The sequence below is a fragment of the Hyperolius riggenbachi genome, chromosome 9, assembly GCF_040937935.1.
Source record: "Hyperolius riggenbachi isolate aHypRig1 chromosome 9, aHypRig1.pri, whole genome shotgun sequence".
Classification (NCBI taxonomy): domain Eukaryota; kingdom Metazoa; phylum Chordata; class Amphibia; order Anura; family Hyperoliidae; genus Hyperolius; species Hyperolius riggenbachi.
In genome coordinates, this window is record NC_090654.1 from 130,173,678 (window position 1) to 130,192,041 (window position 18,364).

Consider the following 18,364-nt stretch of genomic DNA (forward strand, 5'->3'; position numbering starts at 1 on the left):
CTCCCAGTGCCCACCTGGCCTTCGTTTCCTTTTCTCCCCCTCCTTCGATCATTCCCTGTCAATGTGTTTCTGTACTTTTACATTTATAATTATATGTATATAGTTAAAGCCAGCCGGCATCTACCTGTCTCCCTTACCCTCCGCCATAATTTGTGGCACCCAGGGGATGCTCCAACTGCCCTGTTGGCAGTTCTTTCTCCACTCCATTTATCGAGCATATCAATTTGAGTTCCATCAAGCTATAAGCCTGTCTCCAATGCCAGCAGCGCGACTTTAAGGTCGCATCGAGATACAACACAGGATCCCCTTTGATGTACCCTTGCACTTGGGGGGCTGCCCTATGATAGTCCTGGACTAGTTCTGCTGTTACCAGCCATCGCCACCTCCATCTGGCGCAGAGGTTTTCCTCATACTATAGGGCTTTGCAATACAAGTCTAGTGTGGTAAAAAATTCCCCCTCCATTTTGCCTCCCTTATCCTGTGGACCCTATTATATTTATATTTATACATCTTCATCCGCAGTCTCCGCGATCCCATACAGGTACATGCAGATCAATATGATCATGTGACCTCTATGCCCCCACACACAGGCACGCCGTTTGCGCGTCTATGTGACTCTATCCACTCTGACAGTTACGAGGTTGTCAGCATAAAATATTAAAGATCTAATAGCGAGGACTGGTCCATCTAATCCTATGATTGGTACAGGATTATTTTAAACCGCTTTTCATTACTCATTAAATTATATTTTATTTGCGCTTATGTAGACATAACCCGTTGTTTACACACTTTGGATGTCCTATGACATCACTCGGGATGTCCCCAGACACACCCACATCCTTCCCCCTCTGGGATGGATAAAACCAAGCCGTCAGTGCCGTCGCGTCACCTGACGAAGGCGTGGTTAACGCCGAAACGCGTCGTGACGTCAGACGGCACCTCCGCGACCTGACCCCGCCCACCGCATCCAGCTCCACGCCAGCAACATCGGTCCCCGCAGCTCTGGCCAAGCGCGGCTGACAGGAGAGGATTGCCGGCAGGCTATACAGGCGCAATTATTCTACCATACACTGTAAGTGTATTTTTATGCGTGTTTTATTTAACTAAAAAATGTATTGCACCAGCGGTGCGCTCCTTTTGTCTTTTTCATCTGTGCCAGTGTGCTCTGTATGCACGATCACACAGACACTTAGAATGCTGCAACAGTTCAAACACAATACAGTGATAATAACACAGATCCTGGAGCACTAATGTGCTTGTAGTGGGCACTGGGTACAATGGTGGGTGCTGTGGACTATGGAGTGCCGCACACACACACACACACACACACACACACACACACACACACACACACACACACTAAACATCAGCCAGCGAGGATCAAAATAAACAAGCCTAGCTAACGCTTTCCCTATCTCCAGCAAGCTCTGTCCCTTCCTCTCACTACAGCAGCCAAGCAATGTGATCAACATGGCTTGCACTGCTGCTTTTTATAGAGGGCACGGTTGGGGAGTCTGGCGAGGGAGTACAGGCTGATTGGCTGGCGGCGGGCAGGAATACCTGATCTTTGCCGAATAGTGCTCGCCAGCAACTAGTAAAAACAAGAATTCGCCCACCTTAGTTTAGTTTATCACTAATGCTCTTTACGGTTGTTTTCAGTGTGGTAAACGCGGTGTTTCTTCTGTTACTGTGAACCGGACCTAACCCTTAAACTACCTGATTGACATGTACACACGTAAAGTGTAGTTGTGGTTGCAGTGCAGGCAGGCAGCCCACCAGCCATTTTAGTTACTAGTACTAACTTGTACTAATATGTATGTATGTAGTATGTCTGTGAGCAACCTTACCTTCCTGACTCATTCTCTTCCCCCAGGCCCCCACAACCACTGCTGACACCCCCACCAGCCAGGCCTGCCCTGGGGCCTCCAGCCCACCACCTCCAGCCAGGCCTGAGCCAGCCTTGGGCCTCCAGCCCACCACCTCCAGCCAGGCCTGAGCCTGCCCTGGGGCCTCCAGCCCACCACCTCTTGCCAGGCCTGAGCCTGGGGCCTCCAGCCCACCACCAGCCAGGCCTGAGCCTGGGGCAGTTGCATATAAACTATACCTCACATTACCTAAAACATCCATTGCTGTTTGAAGTACTCTGAACTATACCATAACCAGGATCCATTATCATCTACTAAATAACCTTGCATGCAGATTGCTTGAACTGTGTTATTATCTGGACCATCTACCATCTTGCACAAACTGTATTATAACCTGGAACATCTATCACCTGTTGAATAACTTTGCATGAGACTTGTCTGAACTGCTGCATATCTGGATTGTCTATTGCATGTGGACTTGTGTGCTTCATGCCCTGATACTTGAAAGTTATCTGCCATCTGTACTACCACTGACAAATGACGCCGATAGCTTCATCCTTCTGAATCAAGGTAATAACCCTGTGTGATACTGCTGAACTATTGAACTGCGTACTAGGCTCATTAGGGCTCTAGCATGTTATCTCTTTCTACCTTAGTCTGTATGCCCTGCACGTTAAGACCTGGAAGTAACCATAGTCAGGAGAGAAGTAGCGTGTCCTGTTCACGCGGGGGCTTGTCTATAAGTGGAGACGTGGGGCGGGCTCAGAGCCGCAGTAATAGATTGGGGCATAAAGGCTGATTAGAAACATAACCTGCCAAGCATTACAACATGCTAGATGTTATAAAGCACTCTATTTCTCCAATTTAGGAATGTAATGTGATTTCTGCCCTTTAGAGATTAAAACACGACTCTGCATCAACTAAGTAAATTTTCATGGGACTTTTGACATGGATCCCTCTCTGGCATGCTACCATCCAGGTGTTAGGCCCTTGAAACAACTTTTCCATCACTTTTGAGGCCAGAAACAATCCCTTTACTTTTTAGAATTCTCCAACTCATTGAAGTCTATGGCGGTTTGTGAACATTTGCAGAAAATTCACGCAAAATTACAACATCACTAAAGGCAACTACTTGAAGATATTGGGAAGGCTGTATTGCAATCAATTTGATGACAAACAAGAATTATGCTGTATATGGCCCAAACTGTTTGCCAGCGGACAGTTCCCGGCGAATATCGGCAGTTTGTGTCTGTTTACGAACATATGACAGGTTCGACCCACCCCCCTATACATTATAATGGAGCCAAAAATGTACCCCTCACCCTAGAGTCAGCAGACACATGGCAGCCAATCAGCTATCCTTCCCACCTGGACCGCCCCCCCCCCCCCCACACACACACACACATACATACATACACACACACACCTATCAGAAGGCCAGCTCAGCAGCCATGTTGCGGTCTGTGTTTGGCTTCTGTGCTAGTCTGATCAGGGAGAGTGTGCTGCTGACAGGGATAGCATTAGTTAGGCCTGTGTTCTGTGTCCTCAATGCAGATTACTACCGCAGTGTCCTGAACAGCTAATAGCCCTTCTTAGGGCTGGTATATTGTTTTTCTTGCTATTATATTGTTCTGTGTGTCCAGTGCACAAGTATGCTGTTGGAGACAGGTCTGCTGGTTCTAGAAGTGCACTGACTAGATAACCCAATAATCCTTCACCACCACTACTGGCACGGGCACCTAATATGCACTATTGCCTTGCATAAGGCCTCACTGGCAGCGCCTATATTTTGAGATAATTGCTGCACATAGCATAAACCTGTCACCTGACCAGTGTGAAGTGACAACAATCAGTTTCTTCCTGGCAGAGTTTTTCTTTTTCTTTTTATACCACACCGCAGGGGTCTTAGGGGTCATGCTGTTGTTATTTTCTGTGGCCCTAGCATTTCACCCAGTATTCAAAGGCCATGTACCTTGAACTCACAAAATGCCACAGATGTAGTTGACTGGCTTACATAGCAGCAACGCCATCTTCTACCGCTTCTGCTAGGAACCTTGCCTCATCCTCCTCTGATATAGGTACTCCACAATGTCATTGAACCACCCTAAACTGATCATAGGTGCTTGAAATCCGCAATCGCCTGCACTCCCATGAACGTGTGCGCAAACAGAGCGACTGATGCTAAATGCGCCCAGCATTTGAAAATGCGCACGAAACTGAACACACAAAGCCTGATCAGGAGGTCCCCCTTAGCTCTGTAGCTTAAAAAACAAGAATTAATCTAAGTCCCAAACAAGTCAGTCAATCTCTGCTCCATATGAAAAGGTTATTTATTTATCTTTCTCTGGAGAAGGGGCATTAAAACTTCCCCAAGCAGATTCCCCATTTTACGTCAAAGACAGACAGAGAAGTCCAGATATGCATTAGATCTTATTTTTGTGTGGTTGAACCACAAAGCATGTGTTTAGCATCTTCCTGCACCAAGATCCAATGTGTTCAGAAATAGAATATCTCATACAGTAAAACCTTGGACAGAGTGTAACTTGGCTCAAAGAGAAACCGTAACCAAAAATCGAACTTCATCCCAATTGGTAGCTGATATCCCCTTTCCCAAGAGAAATATATTCCTTTTCTCAATCAGATCATCAGGGGGCTCTGTATAGCTGATTTTGTGGTGAAACCCATCCCACAGTGTGACGCCAGCCCTCACAGCACTGAGGTACTGATATCACACTGTGAGAGACTTGTTGCATTGTGGGAAATAACAGCTGTTTACAACTGCCAAAAAAAGCAAGCAGCATATCTTTCCAGTGACATCACCTGCCAGCAGTAAAAATATCAGAATGTAAATCAGGGAGTGGAAAGATGTTACAATGAGGAAACACTGACTTAATTATTTATACATAATTATTGTAAAAATGAAGCACTTTTTTATTACATTATTTTTACTGGAGTTCCTCTATTCTTTTGTGTGTGTGTGAGACAGGCACTGCATACAGGGCAGGCCACAGTCATTGCTGGGCCTTGCAGTTCTACTATCGTCTTTTATCTATTACAAGCCAGCACACTGTGTATCATCATAAGCTGTGCTTAGCTTCCAACTGTATCAGTTATTGATATCTGTGTGGGTAACACACTGCATACAGGCCACAGTCAGTTGCTGGCCCTTGTAGTTCTACTATACTCTTCTAACTATTGCAAGCAAGCCAGCACACTGTTTATTATAAGCAGCGCTTAGCTTGCAACTGTATTTGTGATTGAAAGTACTATATAGGATAGCTCTCTGTGTGTGTTAAAGTACACAGCCCAGTGACATATACACACACACACACACACACACACACACAGCTGCTGTGTATTTGACACTGATTGTGGGCCTCTTTGTGATTACACACACTGTCTACCACTATTGAATTATTGAATATTGTTAGTAGTACTGCATACCCCCAATATGGGAAAAATAACAGGCAGAGGGAGGCCACCCCGCAGTTATTTTCGAGGTCGTGCTGGTGTGATTGCGTGCGGCCCTCGACCAAAGTACAGGGTTCAGAAGGCACGTACCCTCAACCCCCAAAATTCTGAGGACGTGGTTGACTGGCTTTTGATAAATAAAATAAATTTGACTAACATGCTTTAGGAAAAAAAATAATAGGTAGTACAGTAAGCCAGTCTGCTTGCTACCACCATAAAGTTCTATAATTAACTTCCCATCCCATCTAAGCCTCTGGTACACGTGAGATCATGATGCTATGCTGGTCAGTTTACGTGAGCATAACGCACTAACTTCATTTATTATTTTTTGTAAATTACATTGTCCCCACACAGCACCTCTGCCTGCAGGCCGCTTGACTGCCTTCTTCGCCACCACCAACAGGGCCCAGGACTCCAGGTGGATTCCTGAATTTTTAAGGCCGCTGCTAGCAGCGGCCGCTAACAAAAACAATAATAATTTTTCTGCTGCGTGTACATGCCTGCCTAATTTTTCTGGCTGCACTGTGGCTGCAAAAACAAAACAAAAGGCATGTACATGTGTCAATTCCCCTTCGTGATCCACCATATGGGCTGGAAAACTGCCATTGCCTGCATTCTCGCCAACGTGCGCACCAGCACGGCCATAACTACACAAACAGCTGTTTGTGGAGGTGCGTTAAACAGTGAGTTGGGTCTATCAGTGTAAAGCAGTACATTACTAACACTACCTGATTCATGTATACACACACAAGATGTTTTAAAGCATTTTTTGGCCTCCAGTTTAGGAATGCAATGCCATTTCTGCCCTGTGACAAATGCTCCAGACGCAGAGCAGTACAGATTGGTGCTGATCCTTTTCTGCACTACGATGACAATTATGTGAGAGGAATCATTTTCAAAAGTACCAAAGCAGGTCTATAACTGCGGGATCTCATAATTCTGAACTGTGCTGAGCTGTCCATCTGACACTACATGATCTCTGTGTAACACCTCTATAATGCTTTAACTGTAAAGAAATCCTCCAGATACCAATCAAGTTCTTTTTAAGAAATATTTGTATTAAATGATATGGATAAAAAAATAGTTTAGTGACAAAACATTCATAAACTTCTTATCTTCAGCCTGTTAGGATCAGGGCTAGTTCAGGAACCATATAAGTAATTCAGTTTATTAGCATTTACTTGCCAGAATTTTCCATACACAGCACTCTGCTATTTGTCACTTCTTCACTGCTGTCTTTTTAAAGTGGATCTGAATTCTTGCATAGGACAGAAGGGAAAGTAGAGAAATGTCTGGTGGTTACCTAGCAACATCCAGGATGAGACAAATATGTTGAATTGATAATTGTGAATGATCACTTAATGTATAAGAAGCACCGCTGTATTCTCTGTATTTTGTCTGCCAGCTGTTGTCACACAATCTCTTCAGACACTGCACTGCAGTCTTCACTCCTTTTCTGTAATCCTGTCACTTGTTGCTCTGTGTCACTCTTGTATGCATTGCTGTCCTGTTGTCTCTGTGTCACTGTAATGTCTCTGCTGTTTTCTGTTATCTCTCTCTGTTACAGGTACATTTTAATATCCTTGTCTTTCTTTCTTATTGCTTACTGTTTCTCTTCTGGCTTATCTCTCCAGTATTGCTGCTCTTTACTGGCCTGTAGCTGTGAGTGGTCTCTCTCCTCTCATGTAATGTCTGCAGCTCTTTTTCTCTTCCTTAGTTCAGTTTCCGGTAAGTGCTTACTTGTCTGTGCCTCTGCCTTGCTCAGACCGTCTCACCAATGGCTGGTCTCTTCCCGTGTCTCTACTCTATTTCCTCACAAATCAAGCGTATTTCTTGCTGCAGTACAGTATAGTATCGTGACACACTTTATTTCTTGCTGCCTCATCACCTCAGTCTCCATGGCTACTTGACTCCTCCCCCTCACTAGCCTTCAACTGTAAAACTCAACTGTTACTTCCTCCCTGCACATGCCCAGCTTCTCTCTCTTCTTTCCTGCTCATGGGCTCCACCTGACAGCACCTGCAGGTTCCCTTTACAGCAGCACTTTCACAAAAAGTAAATGCATCTGTAACCCTTGGTGTGTGTGTCTGTTGCAATGACACACACACAGGGTTACATCTGTACACCACAATCTTCTCTGGCAGCGCTACTAAGTAGCAGCGGGTACCTAGTGAAACTTGTGGAAAGAGATGCCATAAGGTACAGCTTCCATCCATCCATAATCTCCTGTTGAGGAGGAAGCTGGAAGGCTACTAACTAAGTAGCAGTGGGTACCTAGTGGAACTAGTGGAGAAAGATGCCATAAGGTACAACTTCCATCCATCCATCCATAATCTCCTGGTGAGGAGGAAGCTGAAAGGCTACTACTAAGTAGCAGTGGGTACCTAGTGGAACTAGTAGAGAGAGATGCCATAAGGTACAGCTTCCATCCATCCATACTATCTTGATGAGGAAGCTGAAAGGCTACTAACTAAGTTGCAGTGGGTACCTATTGGAACTAGTGGAGAGAGATGCCATAAGGTACAGCTTCCATCAATCCATAATCTCCTGGTGAGGAGGAAGCTGAAAGGCTACTACCAGGGCCGGCCTTAGGTTTCACAGCGCCCTGAGCGTAACCAGATTTTGGTGCCCCCCCCCATTCATCCTCTTCACGTGTGAGTGCACCACACACATACACTAATGGGGGGGGGGGCTTAGTAGTGCATAGGTAGATAGGTAGGTGACCCCAGTACAGGTTAGATAGGTAGGTACCTGCAATATAGGTTAGATAGGTAGCTGCCCCAGTTTAGATTAGATAGGTAGATGCCCCCAGTATAGATTAGTTAGGTAGCTGCCCCCAGTATAGGTTAGATAGGTAGGTGCCCCCAGTATAGGTTAGATAGGTAGGAGCCCCCTAGTATAGATTAGATAGGTAGCTGCCCCCAGTATAGGTTAGATAGGTAGGTGCCCCCAGTATAGGTTAGATAGGTAGCTGCCCCCAGTATAGGTTAGATAGGTAGCTGCCCCCAGTATAGGTTAGATAGGCAGCTGCCCCCAGTATAGGTTAGATAGGTAGGTGCCCCCAGTATAGGTTAGATAGGTAGCTGCCCCCAAGTATAGGTAGGTGCCCCCAGTATTGGCTAGATAGGTAGCCGCCCCCAGTATAGGTTAGATAGGTAGCTGCCCCCCAGTATAAGTAGGTGCCCCCAGTATTGGCTAGATAGGTAGCCGCCCCCAGTATAGGCTAGATAGGTAGCTGCCCCCCAGTATAGGTTAGATTAGGTAGGTGTCCCCCAGGATAGTTTAGATAGGTAGCTTCCCCCCAGTATAGGTTAGATTAGGTAGGTGCCCCCCAGTATAGGTTAGATTAGGTAGGTGCCCCCCAGGATAGGTTAGAATAGGTAGGTGCCCCCTAGGATAGGTTAGATAGGTAGCCGACCCCCAGTATAGGTTAGATAGGTAGCTGCCCCCCAGTATAGGTTAAATAGGTAGCTGCCCCCAGTATAAGGTAGGTAGGTAGGTAGGTGCCTACCCCCCCCTCATAGTGGAGGGGGGAGCCGCGGGGAGGGCAGCCTGACCTCTCCCTCCCTTCCTCTCCGGGCCACCCTCTGTGCTTCCCCCTCCGATGCAGACTGCAGCAGAGATAACTCACCTCCCTGGTTCCGGTCGCCGGCGCCTCTCACTTGCCGCTGGTCTCTTCTACATAGTTACTGATACACACTAAACTTCCTGTTAAGCAGGAAGTTTAGTGTGCATCAGTAACTATGTAGAAGATACCAGCGGCAACTGCAAGTGAGAGGCGCCGGCGATCGGAACCAGGGAGGTGAGTTATCTCTGCTGCAGTTTGCATCGGAGGGGGGAGCACAGAGGGTGGCCTGGAGAGGAAGGGAGGGAGAGGTCGGGCTGCCCTCCCCGCGCTGCGGCTCCCCCCTCCATCACGGCGCACGGACATGTTTGCCCCCCTCCATCACCCCCAGCAGCGGCACCAGGGGACGGAGCGGGAGCATCCATATTAAAACATTCGGCCAGGGGACAGGAGCGCCCCCTGGAAGCCGGCGCCCTGAGCGATCGCACCGGTCGCTCAGGTCAAAGGCCGGCCCTGGCTACTACTAAGTAGCAGCGAGTACCTAGTGGAACTAGTGGAGAGAGATGCCATAAGGTACAGCTTCCATCCACCCATACTATCTTGATGAGGAAGCTGAAAGGCTACTGTAACGATTGGTGTCAGCACACAGAGAGAATCTGATTGTTGATGATCTGCAGAATCATCAACAATACAGATGTATACTTGATTATGGATGATCTGCAGAATCACCAATAATACAAGTATGACTAACCTCTGGACACCTAATGAGTAAAGTGCTAGATGAACTGAAGGCTATCTCCCGAGGAGCGGGAGATGTAAACGGCTCGGCCAAGAGCCACCTGAGGGGCAGGTGGCACTGGGCAGTGCAGAAACTATCTCCTAGATAGTGAGGACCTGGTAACCAGGGATAAGGATATCAGATGGTAAACTGTACTGCAGCCAGGGTAAAAGACCACTGGCTGCTAACAGGCCGGACTCTCTGAGGGGCGGGAGTCCTGGTTGCAGCTGACACCTGGTGGAATGGTGTTACTGCTAGTACAGTTAGACTGAGCACTCAGGGAGAGTGACAGCTTGGGTAGTCGGGCAGGCCAGGTCGGCAACACACGAGCAGATCAGGTACAGAGAGAGAGAGAGAGACTGATTCGGTAACCAGGTACAAGCAGGGTCTGGCAACAGGTGGGCAGATATGCAGAGGTACAGAATCAGAAAGCAAGAGAAAGGTTGACAGAGCAAATGGTCATAACATATAAGTACAACAAAATCCTAGACTGGGGCGTGAGTTCCTTGGTCTCGACACCCTGGAACTAGTCTAGAGTATAACACAGTAATAGCACAGTGTTCCTAAGCTTGAGTGTGTGGTCCTTGGTCACAACACCCTGGAACTGGTCTAAATGATAACACAGCAATGACACAGTATCCCTAAGCTTGGGTGTGAGGTCCGTGGTCACAACACCCTGGAACTGGTCTAAATGATAACACAGCAATGACACAGTATCCCTAAGCTTGGGTGTGAGGTCCGTGGTCACAACACCCTGGAACTGGTCTAAAGTATAACACAGCAATGACACAGTATCCCTAAGCTTGGGTGTGAGGTCCGTAGTCACAACACCCTGGAACTGGTCTAACATATAACACAAACGTAATATGGCTAAGTGTGAATTCCCAGGTCCTCCTGGTTCTAACACACCGTGTTAGAACCAGAATATATTTGTATTTTTATACTTGCTGAATACTACGGTCATACTATACAATATAGGGGTGTTCTATATATACTTTTTTGGGACACCCTTCTTGTACATAGGGTGGTTACTACGTTCCGAGTCCTTCTCCCACTTTTACCCTTCATGGGTCCTCTTTTTCTGGGTTCCGTGCCCTGTCTCACTGCCCTTCCCCTCCCTCCCTTCCCTTCACTCGAACCCTCACTCACTCTCTCCTTTTTCTACTTTCCTCACTTTCTTTTCCATTCCTTCTTACCCCTCCTTTGTCGTGGGATCATTCATTCAGATGCTGATTACAGCGTTAGGAGTGGTTCTACTTACCACGTTTTTGGCCATTAAGCTATATGCCTGGATAATATATCCAGCATTTACGTGTTAGGAGTATGTGAATATATGTTCTCCTGTCAGTTACGTCTGCCCGCATGTGTCCCTGGCCGCAGAATTTTTCCCTGTGACATGGGCTACAATGCAGAACGAACTGACAGTTTTACATACTTCTACTTTGTACCCGCTTGGCCACCTTGATGCATCTTCTTGCACCCGCCCCCCCTCCGCGGATTGGCTGACAGCCCTGATACATCGGGCTGCCGCCCCCTCCGCGGCCATGAGAGCGGCATAGGTCGCCATGGTTACACCTACGTACTCCGTAGTGCACGCGCTTTCAGTACGCGGTGACGCAAGCACCGATGCTATTACGCGCCACTAGTTGCATCCAATGATATGATCCCACGTCATACAGGACAAAGAGGCGGGTCTCTACACAGAAGAGGGCTATTTTAATGGCCTCTTCCATCCAGCATTTGTGCACGCACAGCCTCCGAAGAAGCAAGGCATACCCTATTGCGAAACGGTCGTAAGGCCGTGCACCCACTGGCGCCCACAGCTGCCTCCCACCTCCCGCAGAGCACGATAAGTACAGCTTTATTCACGAAGCATATGTGTTTTTTTGTGAATATCAATCACTCATGTATGTACACCTGCTACTTATTTATTAAAGCTACAGTGCCAGATCTTGTTGCTTTCCTCTTCATTGAAGATTCTGCAGTGTTTTGCTTTTGGTCTTGAGCACGTAGCTTCTGCTGGAGTCCACCATAACGTACAGCTGTCATCACATCCACTGTTTTTTCTGAGTGCCTGCCTTCCCTCTTTTGTTTACACTGTGAGATCTGACTGGTCTGAGTGCTCACACGTTAGTATTCGCAACGGCAGACAACCAGCAACTGACAGGCAAAAAGTATATATAGTGCAGCGCTCCTCAGCGCCGCCCAGTCCCACTCAGCCAATCACCCACTGATCAGCTGATCCCTCTCCTATAGGCATAAAGGTCCGGCCTCCTAGCGCGCGCGCGCGTGTAGCTCTCCATCTGTGTGCACTACTAGGCTCAGACAAACCAGACGCATGCTACTGTGCGGAAACCGCCGGTCTGAACGCGGAAACAGCCGCCCCGCTGTCAGACCGCGCGGCGGTGTCTCCGCAATCCATTACAGCTACTAACTAAGTAGCAGCGGGTACCTAGTGGAACTAGTGGAGAGAGATACCATAAGGAACAGCTTTCATCCATCCATCCATAATCTCCTGGTGAGGAGGAAGCTGAAAGGCTACTACTAAGTAGCAGCGGGTACCTAGTGGAACTAGTGCTAGTGGAGAAAGATGCCATAAGGTACAGCTTCCATCCATCCATACTATCTTGATGAGGAAGCTGAAAGGCTAATAACTAAGTAGCAGCGGGTATCTAGTGGAACTAGTGGAGAGAGATACCATAAGGTACAGCTTCCATCCATCCATCCATAATCTCCTGGTGAGGAGGAAGCTGAAAGGCTACTACTAAGTAGTAGCGGGTATCTAGTGGAACTAGTGGAGAGAGATGCCATAAGGTACAGCTTCCATCCATCCATACTATCTTGATGAGGAAGCTGAAAGGCTACTAACTAAGTAGCAGCGGGTACCTAGTGGAGAGAGATACCATAAGGTACAGCTTCCATCCATCCATCCATAATCCCCTGGTGAGGAGGAAGCTGAAAGGCTACTACTAAGTAGCAGCGGGTACCTAGTGGAACTAGTGGAGAGAGATGCCACAAGGTACAGCTTCCATCCATCCATACTATCCTGATGTGGAACCTGAAAGGCTACTAAGTAGCAGCAGGTCAGAATGAATTTGTTGGTCCCACACAATAAAGCCTGTCACTGAATGGAAACAGCACATGATTTACCTTGTAGTACCTCTGGACGGCCATCACTACACAAACATTGCCGCCAAGAGGACTGACAGTGTATGTCCTGGAAGTGTCAACTAATGACAACCATTTGTGGCGGTGCTTTAAACAGTGAGTTTGGTTTGTCAGTGTGAAGCAGTTCACTACTTACACTACCTGACTGATGTATACACATGCAAGATGTTTTAAAGCACTTCATGCCTCCAATTTAGGAATGCAATGTGATTTCTGCCCTTAAAACCCTACTGTGCGTGAAATCCGTAATTTTCCCAGGGACTTTTGGCATGTATCCCACCCCGCCATGCCCCCCTTAAGTGTTAGACCCCTTGAAACATTTTTTCCATCACTTTTGTGGCCAGAAACAGTGTTTGTAGTTTTTAAAGTTTGCCCGCCCATTGAAGGCTATTGCGGTTCACCCGAGTTCGCCTGTTTGTTTGGGGTGAGCAAACAGATGGCAATGATTCAGTTAGTTATAGTAAAAGTCTTGTTACATTTTTATATTATGCTTTTTTACTATAACTGTTTTTGGGTTGTGGAACGAATCAACTGGGTTTCCATTAATTCTTATGGGGAAATTTGACCCCTGATCTACATACACAGGTGAATCCAATTATGAGAAAAAGTATTTAAGGTGGTCAATTCTAAGTTTCCCTCCTCTTTTAATTTTCTCTGAAGAGTAGCAACATGTGGATCTCAAAACAACTCTAAAATGACCTGAAGACAAAGATTGTTCACCATTAGTGATGTCGCGAACCTCCAATTTTCGGTTCGCGAACCCTGTTCGCGAACTTCTGCGGAAGGTTCGGTTTGCGGAAAAGTTTGCGAACTGCAATAGACTTCAATGGGGAGGCGAACTTCAAAATTTAGAAAAATTTCTACCTGCTGGACTAATGATAGAAAACATGTTTCAAGGGATCTAATACCTGGAGGAAGACATGATTGAGTGAAATACACATCAAAAGTCCCAGGCAAAAATCTAGATTTCACATAAACCCCTATTTTAAGGTCACAAATCTCATTCAATGTTCAATTACAGGCCTACACTACTTTACAACATCAGGCAGTGTCTCCCTCGAGGAGGGTCTCATCTTTCAGGGAATTGTAGAATTTCAAAAGCCAGCTTATATAACTTGGCCAGGAATTGAACCCAGGTCTTGGCCGGGAATTGAACCCAGGTCTGAGTGCTTGGTAGTCAGCTCTCTTAACCGCTATACCACCACCAACACTACATGCTGAAGCCAGCCTAGCATGTACCATTGGGATATACCCAAGAGGAAAATGAGCTTGCTCTCTCTCTCTAGGACTTGATGGTTTTAAGCTGAAAATTCACTTCAATGGCATCAACGGATACCAGCAGAATTTCACAGGCAATTTCGGAATTCTGCCGGATTGAAAAAGCAATTCTGTTCCGACCAAACGGAATGGAATGACCAATTTCCGCCCAAAATTGCGGAAAATACAATTCCGGAAAGCGGTGACCATCCCTACTAGAAAGAGAGAGAGAGAGAGAGAGAGAGAGAGAGAGATAAATCTACATGGCTATCTGGGGTTCTCTTCGGACAACTGTTGAACACAAAATGCAAGGCCATGCCTGGGTGGGGTTGAGCCACCAACCTTTTAGTTAACAGCCAAACACGCTAACCAATTGTGCCACAGAGACTGTGTTCTATTCCTGGCCAATGTGAGTTGGCTTTTGACATACTACACATCCTTAAGCAAGCTCATTTTTCTCTAGGATATATCATAATGGTACATGCTAGGCTGCCTTCAGCATGTAGTGTTGGTGGTGGTATAGCGGTTAAGAGAGCTGACTACCGAGCACTCAGACCTGGGTTCAATTCCCGACCAAGACCTAGGTTCAATTCCCAGTCAAGGTATGTAAGCTGGCTTTTAAAAGCCTACAAATCTTTAAGCAAGTTCATTTTTCTCTAGGATAGATCATAATGGTACATGCTAGGCTGCCTTCCACATGTAGTGTTGGTGGTGGTATAACGGTTAAGAGAGCTGACTACCAAGCACTCAGACCTGGGTTCAATTCCTCGCCAAGACCTGGGTTCAATTCCTGGCCAAGGTATATAAGCTGGCTTTTGAAATTCTACAATTCCCTGGAAGATGAGACCCTCCTCCTTCCGGGAGTGAGGGAGGAGGAAGGAAAGTAATAACAATTAGCTAGGAACAAGCCTATAAGAGCCTAACCAAACTCTCCCTAGCAGAGTCTGTCAGTAGCTGTCCCTTAACTAATAAGTGCAGGCAGACTAGTGAGTAAAACGGCACAAGGACCTTGCTTTTTATAAGGGGGGGGGGGCTCCAGGAGTGAGTGCAGTCTGATTGGCAACAATTTGCCTGCTGACTGTGATGTAGAGGGTCAAAGTTCTGCTCAATAGAGTATTATGGGGCGAATCGAACTTCCGGAAAAGTTTGCCTGCTCTTTGCGAACTCGAACCACCGAAGTTCGCCTGGAACCATTCGCCGGCGAACCATTCGCGACATCTATATTCACCATCATGGTTTAGGGGAAGGATACAGAAAACTGTCTCAGAGATTTCAGCTGTCTGTTTCCACAGTTAGGAACATACTGAGGAAATGGAGGACCACAGGCTCAGTTCAAGTTAAGGCTCGAAGTGGCAGACCAAGAAAAATCTCGGATAGACAGAAGCGACAAATGGTGAGAACAGTCAGAGTCAACCCATAGACCAGCACCAAAGACCTACAACTTCATCTTACTGCAGATGGAGTCACTGTGCATCGTTCAACCATTCGGCGCACTTTACACAAGAGTGATGCAGAGGAAGCCTTTTCTCAGCCCACAGCACAAACAGAGCCGCTTGAGGTATTCTAAAGCACATTTGGGCAAGCCAGCTTCATTTTGGAATAAGGTGCTGTGGACTGATGAAACTAAAATTGAGTTATTTGGGCATAACAAGGGGCACTATGTGTGCAGGAAAGAGAAAATAGCATTCCAAGAAAAACACTACCTACAGTAAAATAAGATGGTGGTTCCATCATGCGGTGGGGCTGTGTGGCCAGTGCAGGGACTGGGAATCTTGTCAAAGTTGAGGGACGCATGGATTCCACCCAGTATCAGCAGGTTCTGGAGACAAATGTCCAGGAATCGGTGACAAAGCTGAAGCTGCTCCGGGGCTGGATCTTTCAACAAGACAACGACCCTAAACACTGCTCAAAATCCACTAAGGCATTCATGCAGAGGAACAAGTGCGTTATGGAATGACCATCTCAGTCGCCAGTCCTGAATATAATTGAAAATCTGTGGTGTGAGTTAAAGAGAGCTGTCCCTGCTCGGAAGCTATCAAACCTGATTGAACTAGAGATGTTTTCTAAAGAGGAATGGTCCAAAATGCATTCAACCAGAATCCAGACTCTCATTGCAAAAGGAGGATCTACTAAATATTGATTTATTTATTGTTTTGTGGTGCCCAAATTTATGCACCTGCCTAATTTTGTTTAAACAATTATTGCACACTTTCTGTAAATCCAATAAACTTAATTTCACTTCTCAAATATCACTGTTTGTGTCATTTCTCAAATATCACTATTTGTGTCTCCTATATCAGGGGTCCCCAACCTTTTTGAGCCCGGGGCCCACTATCCCGACCAAAATTTTCTCCGGGGCCCCCCTGGGGGCGGGGGTGAGTGGGCGTGGCTAGTGTCGGCGGCAGCAGCCCCCCCCCCTTTTTTCCCAGATTCCACAGTATAGCAAGTACAGTTACCACACTATAGCAAGTACAGTTAGCCTAGTATAGCAAGTATAGTTACCCCAGTATAGCAAGTACAGTTACCACAGTATAGCCAGTACAGTTAGCCCAGTATAGCAAGTACAGTTACCACAGTATAGCAAGTACAGTTAGCCCAGTATAGCAAGTACAGTTACCACACTATAGCAAGTACAGTTAGCCTAGTATAGCAAGTATAGTTACCCCAGTATAGCAAGTACAGTTACCACAGTATAGCCAGTACAGTTAGCCCAGTATAGCAAGTACAGTTACCCCAGTATAGCAAGTACAGTTACCACAGTATAGCCAGTACAGTTAGCCTAGTATAGCAAGTACAGTTACCACAGTATAGCAAGTACAGTTAGCCCAGTATAGCAAGTACAGTTACCACACTATAGCAAGTACAGTTAGCCTAGTATAGCAAGTATAGCTACCCCAGTATAGCCAGTAGTTACCCCAGTATAGCAAGTACAGTTAGCCTAGTATAGCAAGTATAGTTACCTCAGTATAGCAAGTACAGTTAGCCTAGTATAGCAAGTATAGCTACCCCAGTATAGCAAGTACAGTTAGACTAGTATAGCAAGTATAGCTACCCCAGTATAGCAAGTACAGTCAGCCCAGTATAGCAAGTACAGTTAGCCTAGTATAGCAAGTACAGTTACCACAGTATAGCAAGTACAGTTAGCCCAGTATAGCAAGTACAGTTAGCCCAGTATAGCAAGTACAGTTACCACACTATAGCAAGTACAGTTAGCCTAGTATAGCAAGTATAGCTACCCCAGTATAGCCAGTAGTTACCCCAGTATAGCAAGTACAGTTAGCCTAGTATAGCAAGTATAGTTACCTCAGTATAGCAAGTACAGTTAGCCTAGTATAGCAAGTATAGCTACCCCAGTATAGCAAGTACAGTTAGACTAGTATAGCAAGTATAGCTACCCCAGTATAGCAAGTACAGTCAGCCCAGTATAGCAAGTACAGTTAGCCTAGTATAGCAAGTATAATTACCCCAGTATAGCAAGTACAGTTACCACAGTATAGCAAGTATAATTACCCCAGTATAGCTAGTACAGTTACCACAGTATAGCCAGTATAGTTAGCCCAGTATAGCAAGTATAGCTACCCCAGTATAGCAAGTACAGTTAGCCCAGTATAGCAAGTATAATTACCCCAGTATAGCTAGTACAGTTACCACAGTATAGCAAGTATAGTTAGCCCAGAATAGCAAGTATAGTTAGCCCAGTATAGCCAGTATAGTTAGCCCAGTATAGCAAGTATAGTTAGCCCAGTATAGCAAGTATAGTTAGCCCAGAATAGCAAGTATAGTTAGCCCAGTATGGCAAGTATAGTTATCCCAGAATAGCAAGTATAGTTAGCCCAGAATAGCAAGTATAGTTAGCCCAGAATAGCAAGTATAGTTAGCCCAGTATAGCAAGTATAGTTAGCCCAGTATAGCAAGTATAGTTAGCCCAGAATAGCAAGTATAGTTAGCCCAGTATCGCTGCCCCAGTGTCACCAGTACAGTTAGCCCAGTGTAGCCTCTCCTCTGCCCCGCACAGCCCCCCCGTGGCTGCCGCTCCTGTTACCTTACGAGCGGGCGGTCGCTTCCTTGTATTCCCCATAGCTCCTCTCCTCTTGCAGCACCTCGTATTACAGCAGCGCTTCCCGCGCGGCTGCTGTAAGGAAGGGTAGGAAATAGGGCAGCGGCTTCCTGTAGCGGCGATCGCCGTTACCATGGGAACGCTGCCCGCCTCCTTCCCTCCTTACAGCATGCGCACAGCAAGCGCTGCTGTAATACGAGATG

At 46.4% G+C, this 18,364-nt stretch overlaps 1 protein-coding gene across 8 annotated transcripts in view; it reads right to left on the reverse strand.

The window, feature by feature from the left end:
• Positions 1-18,364, reverse strand: part of LOC137532689 (T-lymphocyte surface antigen Ly-9-like) — an 883,190-nt gene that overhangs the window by 651,437 nt on the left and 213,389 nt on the right. The window contains exon 1 of one of the 8 annotated variants that reach the window (XM_068253507.1): positions 6,522-7,449. The exons of the other annotated variants lie outside the window; for them this stretch is intronic. Within the exon in view, the coding sequence (XP_068109608.1) occupies positions 6,522-6,534 (13 nt within the window). The 5' untranslated portion in view covers positions 6,535-7,449. Of the gene's footprint in view, positions 1-6,521; positions 7,450-18,364 lie in introns of those variants that run through there. 8 annotated transcript variants of the gene reach the window in all.